We start from the raw sequence: 14,102 nt of genomic DNA on the forward strand, positions 1-14,102 counted from the left end.
ATACTCACCATGCCTCTCAGCAAATAACTTGGGGTGTCTACTTTCCACAATTGGGTCATTTAAGGGGGGGAGGGGAGTTTGCCATCTTGGCATTTTATGGCCTTCAAAACTGTGTTAGGTAGTGAGGAGTGAAATCAAAAATTTACACCCTTAGAAATCCTGAAGGCGGTGCTTGGTTTTTGGGTCCCACACATGTGGTATCCCCGTACTTAGGAAAAGCAGCAGAATGTATTTTGGGGTGTAATTCCACATATGCCCATGGCATGTGTGAGCAACATATTTCATTTAGTGACAACTTTTTGTAAAAAATCCTTCTTTGAAGTTCATTGACCGACACAGCTCCAGTAATCTTGACCATAGGGTTATTACGCCACCTTCAGAAGAGGACTAGGCAGAACATGTAATACATGTGAAAAACAACAGAACTTTACAGTTATACCCAGGAGGTGGTCCCTCTGGTAATAACCCCTCAGCCTGCTTCCTGCAACTCAGTACGTCAACAAGCAGTATAACATAAACCAATAGGAGAGGAGGGTTCTGTGTCCGTCAATGAACTTCAGAGAAAAGGATTTTACAGTGAGTGCAAAAATCCTATTTTCTCTTTCGTTCATTGACAGACACAGCTCCAGTAATCTTGACCGTAGGGACATTCCCAAGCAGCATCATAATGAGGGGTGGAAATAGCAACATAACTTCACCCACAACCAGCGGTGCTCCCTAACAGGGGAGTCACCACCTTATCTAGTCTTATCAGAACTTGCGGTCAACAAATGCAGCAAGGTGCATTAATATTCAAAAGGTAACTTTTTCTTAACAAAAGAAAGAGTGTAAAATTGCAACATTACACGGCCACCTGTAAAACTTTGCGGCCAAAGCAGGCAGATGATGCGCTTACATCCACTTTGTAGAACTTTGCAAAGGTGTGAACAGACGACCAAGTCGCCGCCTTACACACTTGAGCGACTGACGCTTGATGTCAGAAAGCCCAAGAGGTCCCAATTGCCCTGGTGCAATGGGCCGTGACAGGAAAGGGGGGCACCTGCCCCTTCAAGACATAAGCCTGGACCACAATTGGTCTGATCCTCCTGGAAATTATGGCCGACGAGAACATCATCCCTTTTTTCGGACCAGCTACTGAAACTAACAGAGTCTGACTTCCGGAAGGGAGCCGTGGCAGACAGATATACCCTTAGAGCCCGGATCACGTCCAGGGAATGGAGGGCCACCTCCTTGGGATGTGTCTGTTTAGGACACAGAAATGGTAACACAATATCTTTATTGATGTGAAAAGCCAAAACCACCTTCGGTAGAAAAGAAGGTTGCAGACGCAACACCACCTTATCCTTGTGGAGAACAAGATAGGGCGACTTGCAAGACAAGGCCGCCAGTTCCGAAATCCTCCTGGCCCATGTAATGGCCACTAAGACCACTTTCTGAGAAAGAGCCAACAAGGGAATTTCCCTGATGTTCTCAAACAGAGATTTCTGAAGCGCCGATAACACCAGGTTCAGATCCCACGGGGGCAAGGGTGGACGCACCGGAGGGACCTAATGCCGAACCCCTTGTACAAAGGTGCTCACTAGAGAGTGAGACGCCAGGGGTCATTGGAAAAAGACAGCCAAGGCTGATATCTGTCCCTTATTGGTGCTTAAAGCCAGCTTCTGGTCTATTCCTTGCTGTAGGAACAGCAGGAACCTGGAAACTGAATAGGTGCGTGGACACCACCCCATCTCCTTACACATGGAGACATAGGCCTTCCATGTCAGATGGTATATCTTCCGAGAAGATTTCCGTGCCCTCAACGTAGTTGAAATCACTGAGTCAGATAGGCCTCGGTTCCTTAGCACCTGGCTCTCAACAGCCTTGCTGTTAAAACCAGCGATGGTATAGCAGGATGGAGAATTGGATCTTGAGACAGAAGGTCTTGTCGCATCGGTAGCCGCCAGGGAGCATCCGCAACCAGGCGTACTAGGTCGGCGTACCAGGGATGCCGAGGCCAATCTGAGCCAATCAGTATCACTGGAATCCCAGTGGCCTCCACTCTGCGGAGCAGACGTAGTAACAGTTTTAGCAGAGGAAAGGCGTAGATCAGCTGGTACTGAGCCCATAGAGCCACCAATGTATCTGACGCATCTGCCCATGGATCTCTTGTCCTGGATACGAACCTTGGCACCTTACGATTGAGCCGGGAGGCCAGGAGATCCACGTCTGGTGTGCCCAACCTCAGACACAGAAGTCTGAACACCTCTGGATGCAAAGACCATTCTCCTGGGTCCAGCATCTTGCAACTTAGATAGTCCGTCCTGCCTTCAACTCCCGGGATGTAAATGGCCTACAGGGCCGGTACATGTCACTCTGTCCACCGAAGGATGTGAGCGACCTCCTGTGAAGCAGACTAGCTTCTTGTTCCTCCTTGGTTGTTGACATATGCCACTGCCGTGGCGTTGTCTGACTGGATCCTGATGAAACGCCCTCTTAGTTTCATCAACCATGTGGAGAGGCATAGCCTGATTGCTCGGAGCTCGAGTACATTGATTGGCAGCTTGGATTCCTCCCCCGACCACAGGCCCTGGGTTGACTGTACTCCCAGTACTACACCTCAGCCGGTCAGGCTGGCATCCGTTGTGATCACTGTCCAATGTAGAGGTAGGAACGACTTCCTGGACCGAAGTGTCGGACATCTCAGCCACCAGAGCAGGAGTCCCTGACTGACTGGCTCACCCGAATCTGCCGATCCAGTGATAATGGAGATTTGTCCCATTTTGTCAATAGCTCCTTCTGCAAGACTCTGTTGTGAAACTGGGCTTACGGGCTGACTGGATCCTGATCGGATGCCCTTGAAGTCTCATCGATCATGTGGAGAGGCACAGCCCGATCGCCCTCAATTTGAGCAGATTGATCAGCAACTTGGATTCTACCGTCGACCAGTGGCCCTGAGCCGACTGAACCCCCATCACTCCACCCCAGCCTGATAGACTGGCGTCCGTTGTGATCACCGTCCATTTCAGAGGAAGGAATGATTTTCCAGACTAAATCACTAGGGGGCTCAACCACCAGATCAGTGAGTCTCTGACTGACTGGCTCACCTGGATCTGTCGATCCAGGGACAACCGAGATTTGTCCCATTTTGTCAAAATCTCCTTCTGCGGGACTCTGGTGTTGAACTGGGCATAAGGTACTGCCTCGAAGGAGGCTACCATGAGTCCCAGTACTCGAATTTTAAAAGCAGAGCGACTACCACTTGCGGTTCATCAGAAGTTTTACCATGGATCTGAGTCTGCAGCTTGTCTGAAGGGAGAAACACTCTCGCTTTCCTGGAGTCCAGAAGCAGGCCGAGGTAATCCAGATGCTGGGTCGGCACAATCACCGACTTTTTGAGGTTCAACAACCACCCAAATTTGCCACAACCTCCTCTAATTCTGAGGCGGAAGATGCCCTCAGGAGAAGATCGTCTAGGTATCCCACGATCACGATCCCACGTTGTCGCAGCAACGCCAAAAATGGAGCCAATACCTTGGTAAAGACTCGGGGGGCTGAAGCCAAACCAAAAGGAAAAGACACAAACTGGTAGTGGGCTTCCCCGACTGCAAACCGCAGAAACTTTTGATGCCGGAGGCATATGGGTATGTGCGGGTACGCATCCTGGACGCCAGGGAGTCCCATTGATGGAGTGCAGTGACTACTGAGCGAACTAATTACATTCTGAACCTCTGAATTTCTACAAAGTGATTGAGGGCCTTTAGGTCCAAGATCGGACGTACCCCTTCCTTCTAGGGAACCACAAACAGATTTGAGTAGAATCCCTGGAAGCGGTCCGATTCCGGAACCGGTACAATCACCCCCGATTCAGCAAATCCCTTACAGCCCTCAAGAGGGCCTCCCGGCGAGCCGTGGATACGGGTATGCTGGAGGGGAAGAATCTGTTTTGCAGCCACAAGAGAAACTATCTTGTAGCCTGTGAAAATCAGATTGCAGACCCATTGGGGTAGCACTTTTATTCGCAGGCTTGCGGTTCCAGGGACGTTTTTGACCGAAGCTCCGTGCGGACGAAAAAGCCGATTGTGGAGTGGAAAACGAGGGCCCTTGCCTACGGAGTGGCTCCTTAGCCTTCCTGGCCTGTGGGAGTAGAGTACTCTTACCACCCGTGGCATTCTTAATAATGTCATCTAATGAGGCTCCAAAGACCTGGTCGCCAAGAAAGGGAAGATCGGTCAGGGCTTTTTTGGATGCCTGGTCAGCAGACCAGCATTTTAGCCAAATTAGACGCCTCAGCCCCACAGCTGACACTGAAGCCCTGGATAGCAGAAGGAGAGTATCCAGAGCCGCGTCACAGGCGTACTTAAGGCCTTGCATTAGTTGGTCTGCTAGTTCAACGCAGACAGGGAAAGCCTGTTGCTCTCCCAATTTGCAGTGCAAAAGTTGTGCCCACTCAGTCAGTGTCTGTGACACAAGTGCGGATGCCAGTACTGGTCGCACGGCTGACCCCACAACCGTAAACAAGGAACGAGCCCCTGCCTCGGCCTTCCTGTCCATGGGATCCTAGAATGCAGGAGTCCCCTCAACCGGGATCGTGGGTTACTTTGTTTAACCTGGATACTGGGGGGTCCACGAGCGGAGGAGCCGACCATTTTATGAGAAGGCTTTCCTCAAAAGGGGTAACGCCATGTATTTGGGGACCGAAAAGATTCGTTGCAGGGGACCCAATTCCTTGTAAATGAACTTGTCAAAATAAGTCAGATACAGGAACACGTGCTGGCTTGTGGGACCTAAAAGGGACCAGAACATCAGCAGAGGGATCTGCTGGCTCCTGAATCTTCAGGGTATCACGCACAGCTGTGACAAGTGCTCCAACAAGCGCTTTGTCGCGTCCGGACGGGGACTCATCCTCACTGTCCGAATGGTCCTGGTCAGCGCCATCTGACAAGACAGAGCAGGGGTCATCAGCCTCAGCAGGACCCGAGTCTGCGCCAGAGCTCTCCCCAGAGGATGGAGGGGGGGGCAGGGGCCTCTTTAATGGACCTTTCTTCCCACGCACCACCTCCATCCTGGCAACGAACTAATTGAGGACCGCCGTCAGGGTGTCCAGGGGTACTGTGCAGTCCGCAGGTGACCCGGTTGCAATTGCCTGGAATTCGGGGGAAGAAACACCAGTTTCTGAAGCCATGCTGACCCTACCCTGTCTGCCACCCGAAGGGGACTTAGGACAGTGACAGTCCCACCCACCTTACTGCCTCTGACTGAGGGGCTCTATCCCGCCGGACTCACCACCCTGAGGAGTTCTGCGCTGTTCACAAGAAGTGCTTGTAGATTCCGAGTGCTCCCAGGTGCAGAGGAAACAAAAGCTGTGTCGTTGTCAGTCGTCAGAATGAGCGCTAAAACGTTCTGAAAAACATGCTCAGGCTTCAATTAAATGGCCACCCAGCGTCCAGTAAACAGACTGGAAAACACAGGGAAAATGGCTATGAGAGCACATGCAAGCTGCTGCTAGAGAACTCTGAAAAACGTGTTCAGGTTTCCAGAAAATGGCCGCCAGTGTCCTGAATAGGAGATCACCTGGAAAATGGCCGCTTGAAGCCCAGGAAGACTTGCTGCCCTCGCCCACACCTAAAATGGCCGCCAGCCAGCACCATGATGCACAGAAGTCAGAATGTGACAGACACAGCGCTGCACCAAAAAACACAGCAGACCCTCACAGGCACCTTCCAGGAGCTTAACACACAGGATCCAGGACACCACCAGCCAGCCCCCATCACAGGTGACAGCACCCAGGGATCTGTACACATACACCGCTCATTAACCACATGCAGCATCCCCCATGGGGAGGAAGATAGGGACAGGGGAGAGAAGAGAGGGAGGTAAGGGACCCCCGAATTGAGCTCCCAGGGAGAATGACCAGCCGCTCAGCCCCACCAGGGCAGGGAGAGCTGTACTTACCAGTCCTGAAGAGCTGGGAGACATTGCATTGCAGAACTACTCACTGATCAGTACAGGGTAGCTGCTGGCCTTGGCATACTGTGACGCAGACATCAGTAGCCCGGTCATATGTATGCCCCGGAGCATAAAAGCTCACGACCACCTCTGGAACTGAGGTTCGTCGTGACCTGCCGAGCCATAGCTGCGACTTGCACACGCTCGATGGTCGGACTGGGGAGACTACAAGGATAAGGGTATCCAGCCTGTCATCCAGCCAGCTGTTGATAGTTGATCATAGGATCATTCATCTTGGAACATTCATCTTGCGCAAAAAGCCAAGCTTCTGCATTAAAAAAAAAAAAGCACGGACCGATGGGCCCGCAGGGTTCCTAGGTCTTTCTCCTTTACTAGGCAAAATAAAACTGAGGTCTGTCTGGCAGACGGGAGGGTCGTAGCCCAACGGACCGCCCCCCTGGAACTAAGAGTTCTGAGTGTTGTGTTACAACGATGCCTAGTATTCTTTTAGTGATAAGGCTAATAACCCATTTGTTACAGAGAGGAACTGTGTCGGTTGGTGAATATAAGAGAAATTTTGTTTTTAAATTTAAGGTGCGGTTTTTTAACATAGTCAATTGGGGCTACCCTAAGCTTATTTTTCAAATATTAAGGAAAATTATTTTATTGTTTGATGTCTTTGGTAATGTGTATGAAATATTAAATATCAGAAATTCCGGTTTTATATGAAGTTATATAATTATAATTGTAAATTAACAAAATGTATTTACTTATCAATTTAATTGGGAGATATTTATACTTTGGCAAAAATTCCCCATAGATTAATGAACTCAGGAATTTACTGTGGTATGTTACTGATTGTCTCAACAAAGTTTACATGTTTTTATTAATTGCCGTAACTGGCTGGAGGCACTATAAATCCACTGTACTTATATTCAGACACTAACCTTTTAGTTATAATTTACCATTCGCCAAAAACACTCAATTCTATTAAACTTCTGTATTATCATTAAAATTCCATACCAGACTCACAATGTCATAAGCCTAGGTTTTTAACCAGACAAGAAACAGGAAGTGGGCTGTATAAGTTATTTACTGGCAGGAAAAAAATGTTTTACTATGCTAAGTTAAAATAACAAGGACAGAAGTTTTAATAGAAATTTGAAAGAAAGACTGAAGGTCCGCTTTAAAGGCCAGGCCATTTTTTGCGATTCGGCACTGGGTTGTTTTAACTGACAATTGCACGGTAATGCGACATTGTACACAAACAAAATGTATGTCCTTTTTTTCCCCACAAATAGAGCTTTCTTTTGGTGGTATACCTCTGCAGTTTTTATTTTCTGCACTATAAACAAAAAAAGGAGCAACAATTTTTTTTTTTTTTTGTTTTTCAAAAACACAATATTTTTAACTTTTTGCTACAATGCATATCCCTCCCAAAAAAAAAAAAAAAAAAAAAAAAAAAAAAAATCTTCACCAGTTTAGGCCAATATATTCTTCTACATATTTTTGTATAAAAAAAAAAAAAAAAAAAAAAAAAAAATCGCAATAAACATATATTTATTTATTTGTTTGCACAAAAGTTATAGTGTCAACAAAATAGGGGATAGATTTATGGCATTTTTATTATACAAAATATTTTTTACTAGTAATGGCGGTGATCAGCAATTTTTAGCGGGACTGACATTGTGCCAGACACTTTTGTAAGACCATTGACATTTATACAATGATCAGAGCTAAAAAATAGCCACTGGTTACTGTGTAAACGTCAGTGGTAGGGAAGGGGTTAACACTAGGGGGTGATCGAGGGGTTAAATGTTCCCTAGGGAGGTGTTTCTAACTGTGTGGGGGGGGGAGTGTAATGACTGGAGGAGCAGAGAGATCGCTGTTCCTGATCACTAGAAACAGCAGATCTCCCTGTCAGAACGGGGGGATCTGTGTGTTTACATTGCGCATCAGCTCTGGCGTCGTGCCCCCTAGCACTCCTAAAGCGGCTGACGTACACCTACACCGATTCACGCAGCAATGCCAACCTGACGCAGTATGACGCCGGTTGGTCGGCAAGCTGTTAAGCTAGTCTGGAGTTCCACCTTCAGGTTGCTGCATGTCCCTTTAAATGACTGGTAATTCGTAAATACATCTTTGTTTTTATTATCATAAAATATGCTTCACAATTTGTAGTTTACATTTTATTTTTTCTTATAAGTTAAAACTTATACTTTAACATATACTGTACTGTATATCATATCATCTGATGGAATCAAACATAACTGTTGAGGGTTAAAACTTAGCAAGCTTAAGAAAAAAAAAAAAAAAAAAAAAAAAGAATTGTACAGAAATACTCACTTGTCCAAGTGTCCTCCATCATAAAGGACCCAAAGCAAACTCTACAATTACAAAACAAATCTTAAGTATACAAAGATTCAAATCACATTCCGCTAGCAGATAACTGGTAGAAATAACACATTTTTGGAATAGAAATATCAAGTCTAAAGTACAACTAAAAAATAAACGTTTTCCCCTCAGGAAAGGCGGGACTTTTGAGGCATAAACTATAACACTTACAGTAATTTTGTAAAGAATATATAAAATACTTTTATTGAAACAAAAAATGAAAAAACACATTCATTTTAAATATTACAAAAGAAAACAAAACATTAATTCCTTCATATAATCATATTAATAAAACAATGTATGTTTTATACTTTTTTTTCCAAAGGCATAATGTTGTCAAAATAGGTCATTACAAACATGTGCGTTTGTAAAATACAGAGCATTTGAACAAATAAGCACTGTACATCCAATGTAGCCTATGCGTTACGGAGTCTTAAGCTCCTTCTTCAGGGATCATTCATTTATGCACATTTACTTTGAAAAAAAGAGGAATCAAACGCACCACCTCTATATTCCTCCCTCCGAGATGTAAAATAATGGGCCCAAGGGGGTCACCTCTCTGGATGGAAACCGGGACCGTGATGGTAGGTTAACTTCTGGCTAGTCTCATAACAGAAACGCCTTTTAAAATTATCTCATATATCCAAAACAGAGTGAGGTCATCGTGGTTGGAGCGTGTCTTTTTAGGGGAGCTTTCCAAAATTGGTGTTCCCAATATTCAATGCATAAAGTAGTGTATTCACATACTCAAATGATGCAAAGCTTTCAAAACTGCCACAGCGCCTAATAGTCATGTGGTATCTTCCACCTGTAGCAATATATAAAAGGTTTCCTTTCCGAGATGGTCAGTGAGGAGGCTACTCTTTAGGCGATACAGCTTAAGGTAAGACTTGGGGTATACGCCCCACTCCAAACCTTTTATATAGAGGTGGTGCGTTTGATTCCTCTTTTTTTTCAAAGTAAACGTGCATAAATGAATGATCCCTGAAGAAGGAGCTTAAGACTCCGTAACGCGTAGGCTACATTGGATGCACAGTGTTTATTTGTTCAATTGCTCTGTATTTTCCGAACGCACGTTTGTAATGACGTATTTTGACAACATTATGCCTTTGGAAAAATAAGTATAAAACATATACATTGTTTTATTAATACGATTATATGAAGGAATTTATGTTTTGTTTTCTTTTGTAATATTTAAAATGAATGTGTTTTTTTCATTTTTTGTTTCAATAAAAGTATTTTATAAGTGTTTAGTTTATGCTTCAAAAGTCCCGCCTTTGCTGAGGGGAAAACTTTTTATATTGTTCAATTTTGGGATGTTGGCTATTAAAAGCGGACTATACTATATACCTCTCAAACCTTTAATTTTAAAGTACAACTAAAGGCAAAACTTTTTTTTTGTGTTTTGGACAGAGTGGAGGTTAAAACACTTCAGTTTTTATTAAAAAGGAACAGAGGGTAACACTAGTTCTAGTGACCTGGGGGTCCCTAAATGATTCCCTTAATTTGCAGGGATTTCTTCGCTTCACTTTTTGGCAATGGGACAGAAAGAGAAGGGAAATCTCCCCAACAGGAAAAAAATAAATTGACAGGGGTTATCACCCTCCTTTACTCTATCCAGAATGAAAAAAATAAGTTTTGCCTATAGTTCTACTTTCATTTTACATCAGTGAATTTATTCTCAACAGTGAGCAAAAAGTGCTCAAAAAAGTTGTTTCCTGTAATTTATTTAAAATCATTTTAAATTGTTTATTCACATTTTAGGCATTCAAATTTGTAACCGTGATTCTATTACCAGTACAAAGAACTGCAGAACTGAGGTGTTCATTAACACAAAAAAAGCTATAGAAACAGTGATTTGAAAAAGGTTGGTAACCAGAAAAGCTTGGCAGGTGCCAATTTTCTCTCCTTAAAGATAGAAGTTTATAATTTGCAGACTGGTCTCCCACTGTCCTACAGTATAGCCAAACAGACTTAAAGGGGTTGTAAAGGTTAGTTTTTTATTTTCTACATAGGTTCCTTTAAGCTAGTGTATTGTTGGTTCACTTACCTTTTCCTTCGATTTCCCTTCTAAATGTTTTTTTTCTTTGTCTGAATATCTCACTTCCTGTTTCTCCTCAGTAAGCTTCACACCATCATCCGAGCTGGTGGTTAGTCAGCCAGAACAGCTTACTGAACAGCTTACTGAGGAGGAACAGGAAGTGAGAAATTCAGAAAAAGAAAACAAAGAAAAAAAAACATTTAATAGGGAAATCGAAGGAAAAGGTAAGTGAACCAACAATGTACTAGCTTAAAGGAACCTATTTAGAAAATAAAAAATGAACCTTTACAACCCCTTTAAACCTCTGAATGTGTTTACTAGACACTTGCCTACTGGACACTTATAACCCCTTCCTGCCCAGGCCAATTTTCAGTTTTTTTAGCTATCACATTTTGAATGGCAATTGCGCATTCATGCAACATTGTACCCAAAATGATCATTTAACACAAATACAACTTTTTGGTTATATTTAATCACCACTGTAATTTTTTAATTTTTGCTAAATAAATGAATAAAGAAAATAAAAGAAAAAATTGTGAAAAAAATATGTTTTTATAATTTATCAAATTTTGCTCAGCTAATGAGGCTTCACTGAGGGGCTTTGATAGGCTGCACTGATGAGCATTGCAAGGGTATTGATAGGCGACACTGATGGCCATTGATTGGTAGAACTGTTTGGCAGCAGTGGTGGGCACAGATTGATAATCAGGGCAGTCCTAACCGTGCTGCCAATGTACTTGCCCCATTTAGAGAAGCCAGTTATCTGCTCACTTATCCGCTTCTCATGTTGTCAGCATAATGATAGGAGTGCTGATAACCCGCTTCTGTTTACATTCATGATCAGCTGTGATTGGACACAGCTGATCACGTGGTAAAGAGATGCTGATTGGCTCTTTACCTCAATCTGTGATCAGCAGTGTCCTCAGAACACTGAGATCACAGAGCATGCCGCCTGTGCCCTACTACCGGCACGGGGTGGGAGAAATTCAGGTACACCATCATATGACGGCTATAGCGTGGTCGGCAAGTGGTTAGAGATGCGCCGGATACCCCCCTGTTTGGTTCGCACCAGAACAGCCCGAACACCGCAAAAAAGTTTGGACCCGAACACCGCACCCTATTGAAGTCTTTGGGACCCGAACTTGAAAAATCAAAAGGCCCTCAATGTTGAAGGATTATATGCAAGTTATTAGCAATAAAAAGGATATGGGCCCTGGTACTGCCCTGGGGGACATGTATCAATGCAATTTTTTTTAAAACAATCATTTTTAAAGGAGCAGTGATTTTAATGATGCTTAAAGTGACAATAAAAACTAAAAATTCTTATGAATATAGTGCCTGGTGGGCCCCCTTAGTCTGCCTGTAAAGCGAGCGCCCCCCCCCGATGTTGATATGGACAAGGGCCTCTTCCCAACAACCCTGGGCTGTGGGAATCTGTGGGCAGCAGGCTTATCAGAACCTGAAAGCCCCCTTTAACTGCTTTCACCATGCAAGGCTTTATTGTGATTATTATAAAGTATTGTTACTAGAGTATGATGGAATACAAAGTGTTTTTAAATGGGATGTAAGCCCTCACATATATCCAGTGAAGTGAACAGCCTCAGATGATACACAGGAATGAAACAAATCTCCCTACATAAGTTTCTTGATCATACATCACGGGACACAGAGCCTTCATTACATAGTGTGTTAGATAGGCACCTTCGGTGATTGGACACTGGTTAACCCCAATTAAGGAGAATTCCTCCCCTACATAAGCCCTCCCATATGGGGAGAACCTCATTTTTTTTCACCAGTGTCTATGGTGGTTGGTCACGTAAAACATGTGCTATGAAGAGAAAGCTCTGTTTGGTCCCTGCGGGGGCTTAAGGGCTATGCTGACCGGATCCATATCTCAAGCCGATATTTTGACTCCCAAGATGGTATGGTACTTGGGCCACTTCATCTGAAGAAACTAGGCTTTGCCTGTAAGTCTCTCCTTTGAGGACTGGGCTCTGAGAAAACCAGGCTTGGTGTACTATTAAGACAGTGACACGAAAGTTCTGGCAGAGTCTTTTACAGGTCCAGGTAAGAGGTTCCTCTGAGTAGGAACCCAAAAAAAAAACTGAAGGTTGCCACAATGCTATCCGCCGTGATAGGTGAAGGCTGGAAACTGTCTGTTCTCAGCAGTTCCTGTGGCAGGGACAGGTAAGAGAAGTTAATCCTATATATGTTACATATTATGGATTTCTTCAGAGAGTAGTTGTATGTCTTACCTGGTTTCCGCCACTAAGGGGGTAAAGTGCAACCTGGTGTTTACTTACATGCCTTTCCAGGATACACACTCAGTGAAGCCAGTCTCCACACCGATCACCTCCTCTGCTGCAGGCTCTGCCACAGGTGATAATTATAAAGTGGTCCCACGTAGTCTGAGGGTCCAGCGGGCACTCTACGACGGTCCTCGTTCGCACCAGAACAGCCCGAACACCGCAAAAAAGTTTGGACCCGAACACCGCACCCTATTGAAGTCTTTGGGACCCGAACTTGAAAAATCAAAAGGCCCTCAATGTTGAAGGATTATATGCAAGTTATTAGCAATAAAAAGGATATGGGCCCTGGTACTGCCCTGGGGGACATGTATCAATGCAATTTTTTTTAAAACAATCATTTTTAAAGGAGCAGTGATTTTAATGATGCTTAAAGTGACAATAAAAACTAAAAATTCTTATGAATATAGTGCCTGGTGGGCCCCCTTAGTCTGCCTGTAAAGCGAGCGCCCCCCCCGATGTTGATATGGACAAGGGCCTCTTCCCAACAACCCTGGGCTGTGGGAATCTGTGGGCAGCAGGCTTATCAGAACCTGAAAGCCCCCTTTAACTGCTTTCACCATGCAAGGCTTTATTGTGATTATTATAAAGTATTGTTACTAGAGTATGATGGAATACAAAGTGTTTTTAAATGGGATGTAAGCCCTCACATATATCCAGTGAAGTGAACAGCCTCAGATGATACACAGGAGTCCCACGTAGTCTGAGGGTCCAGCGGGCACTCTACGACGGTCCTCTTCCCCCCCCCCCCCCCCCCCACACTTGTCCTCAACCACAGCCATGACGGTCCTGGGGGCGCGCTTTTACAGCCTCAGGCAGAGAACAGAAGGGGGTGTGGTTGCAGCGCCTTGCAGCGTGCACGGCGCTCCAGTGCGCAGATGCCAGGCGGCTAAGAATTAAGCATATATGCATATTGTGAGACTTTTATCACAACAGTGATTGCATATGTATTAGTACCTCTACTTTGTAGCTTCGGACTAGGTCTCCTCATAAGAGGGTCTCAGGGGGAGTTAAAGACTCAAAGAAATCACCGCCTATGTCTAGGGGTCCTAAAGATGCCTGGAGCCTGCCTCACTGGATGAGTCAGTGCCCCTGTCAGGTTTTGCAGCCTCTCCAAATGTTGCAGCCCCAGCGTATGTCACAGAGGATTGATTGGAGGGTTTTGAGGGAAAGATTATGAATTCTATTTCAGCTGCCTTAAAAGATAGCAGGAAAAGGGGTAGATCCCCTCCCTTTGCTGCGCTCTCTCTTTCAGATGTTTCTTCTGACAATGAGGAGAGATCCCTATCCAGGGATAGGGATCAAGAGCAGTTGGATGAATCAGAGGAACAGGAGAGAATTTCCTCCTCTCAGGCACTCAAGAGGCAGGATGTATTACACTGAGTTGGTGCGTACCACATTCAGAATGCCCTCTGCTGAAGCCGCCATATCCT

General features: G+C 44.8%; 1 protein-coding gene across 2 annotated transcripts in view; it reads right to left on the reverse strand.

The window, feature by feature from the left end:
- Positions 1-14,102, reverse strand: part of MEN1 (menin 1) — a 400,397-nt gene that overhangs the window by 158,086 nt on the left and 228,209 nt on the right. For both annotated transcript variants that reach the window (XM_077457794.1, XM_077457784.1), the window contains one exon: positions 8,275-8,315. In XM_077457794.1, coding sequence (XP_077313920.1) covers positions 8,275-8,315 — 41 coding nt within the window. The remainder of the gene's footprint in view (positions 1-8,274; positions 8,316-14,102) is intronic.

This window comes from Lithobates pipiens, unplaced genomic scaffold (genome assembly GCF_037356315.1).
Source record: "Lithobates pipiens isolate NorthernLeopardFrog02 unplaced genomic scaffold, aLitPip1_a1.2 Scaffold_10, whole genome shotgun sequence".
Classification (NCBI taxonomy): Eukaryota; Metazoa; Chordata; class Amphibia; order Anura; family Ranidae; genus Lithobates; species Lithobates pipiens.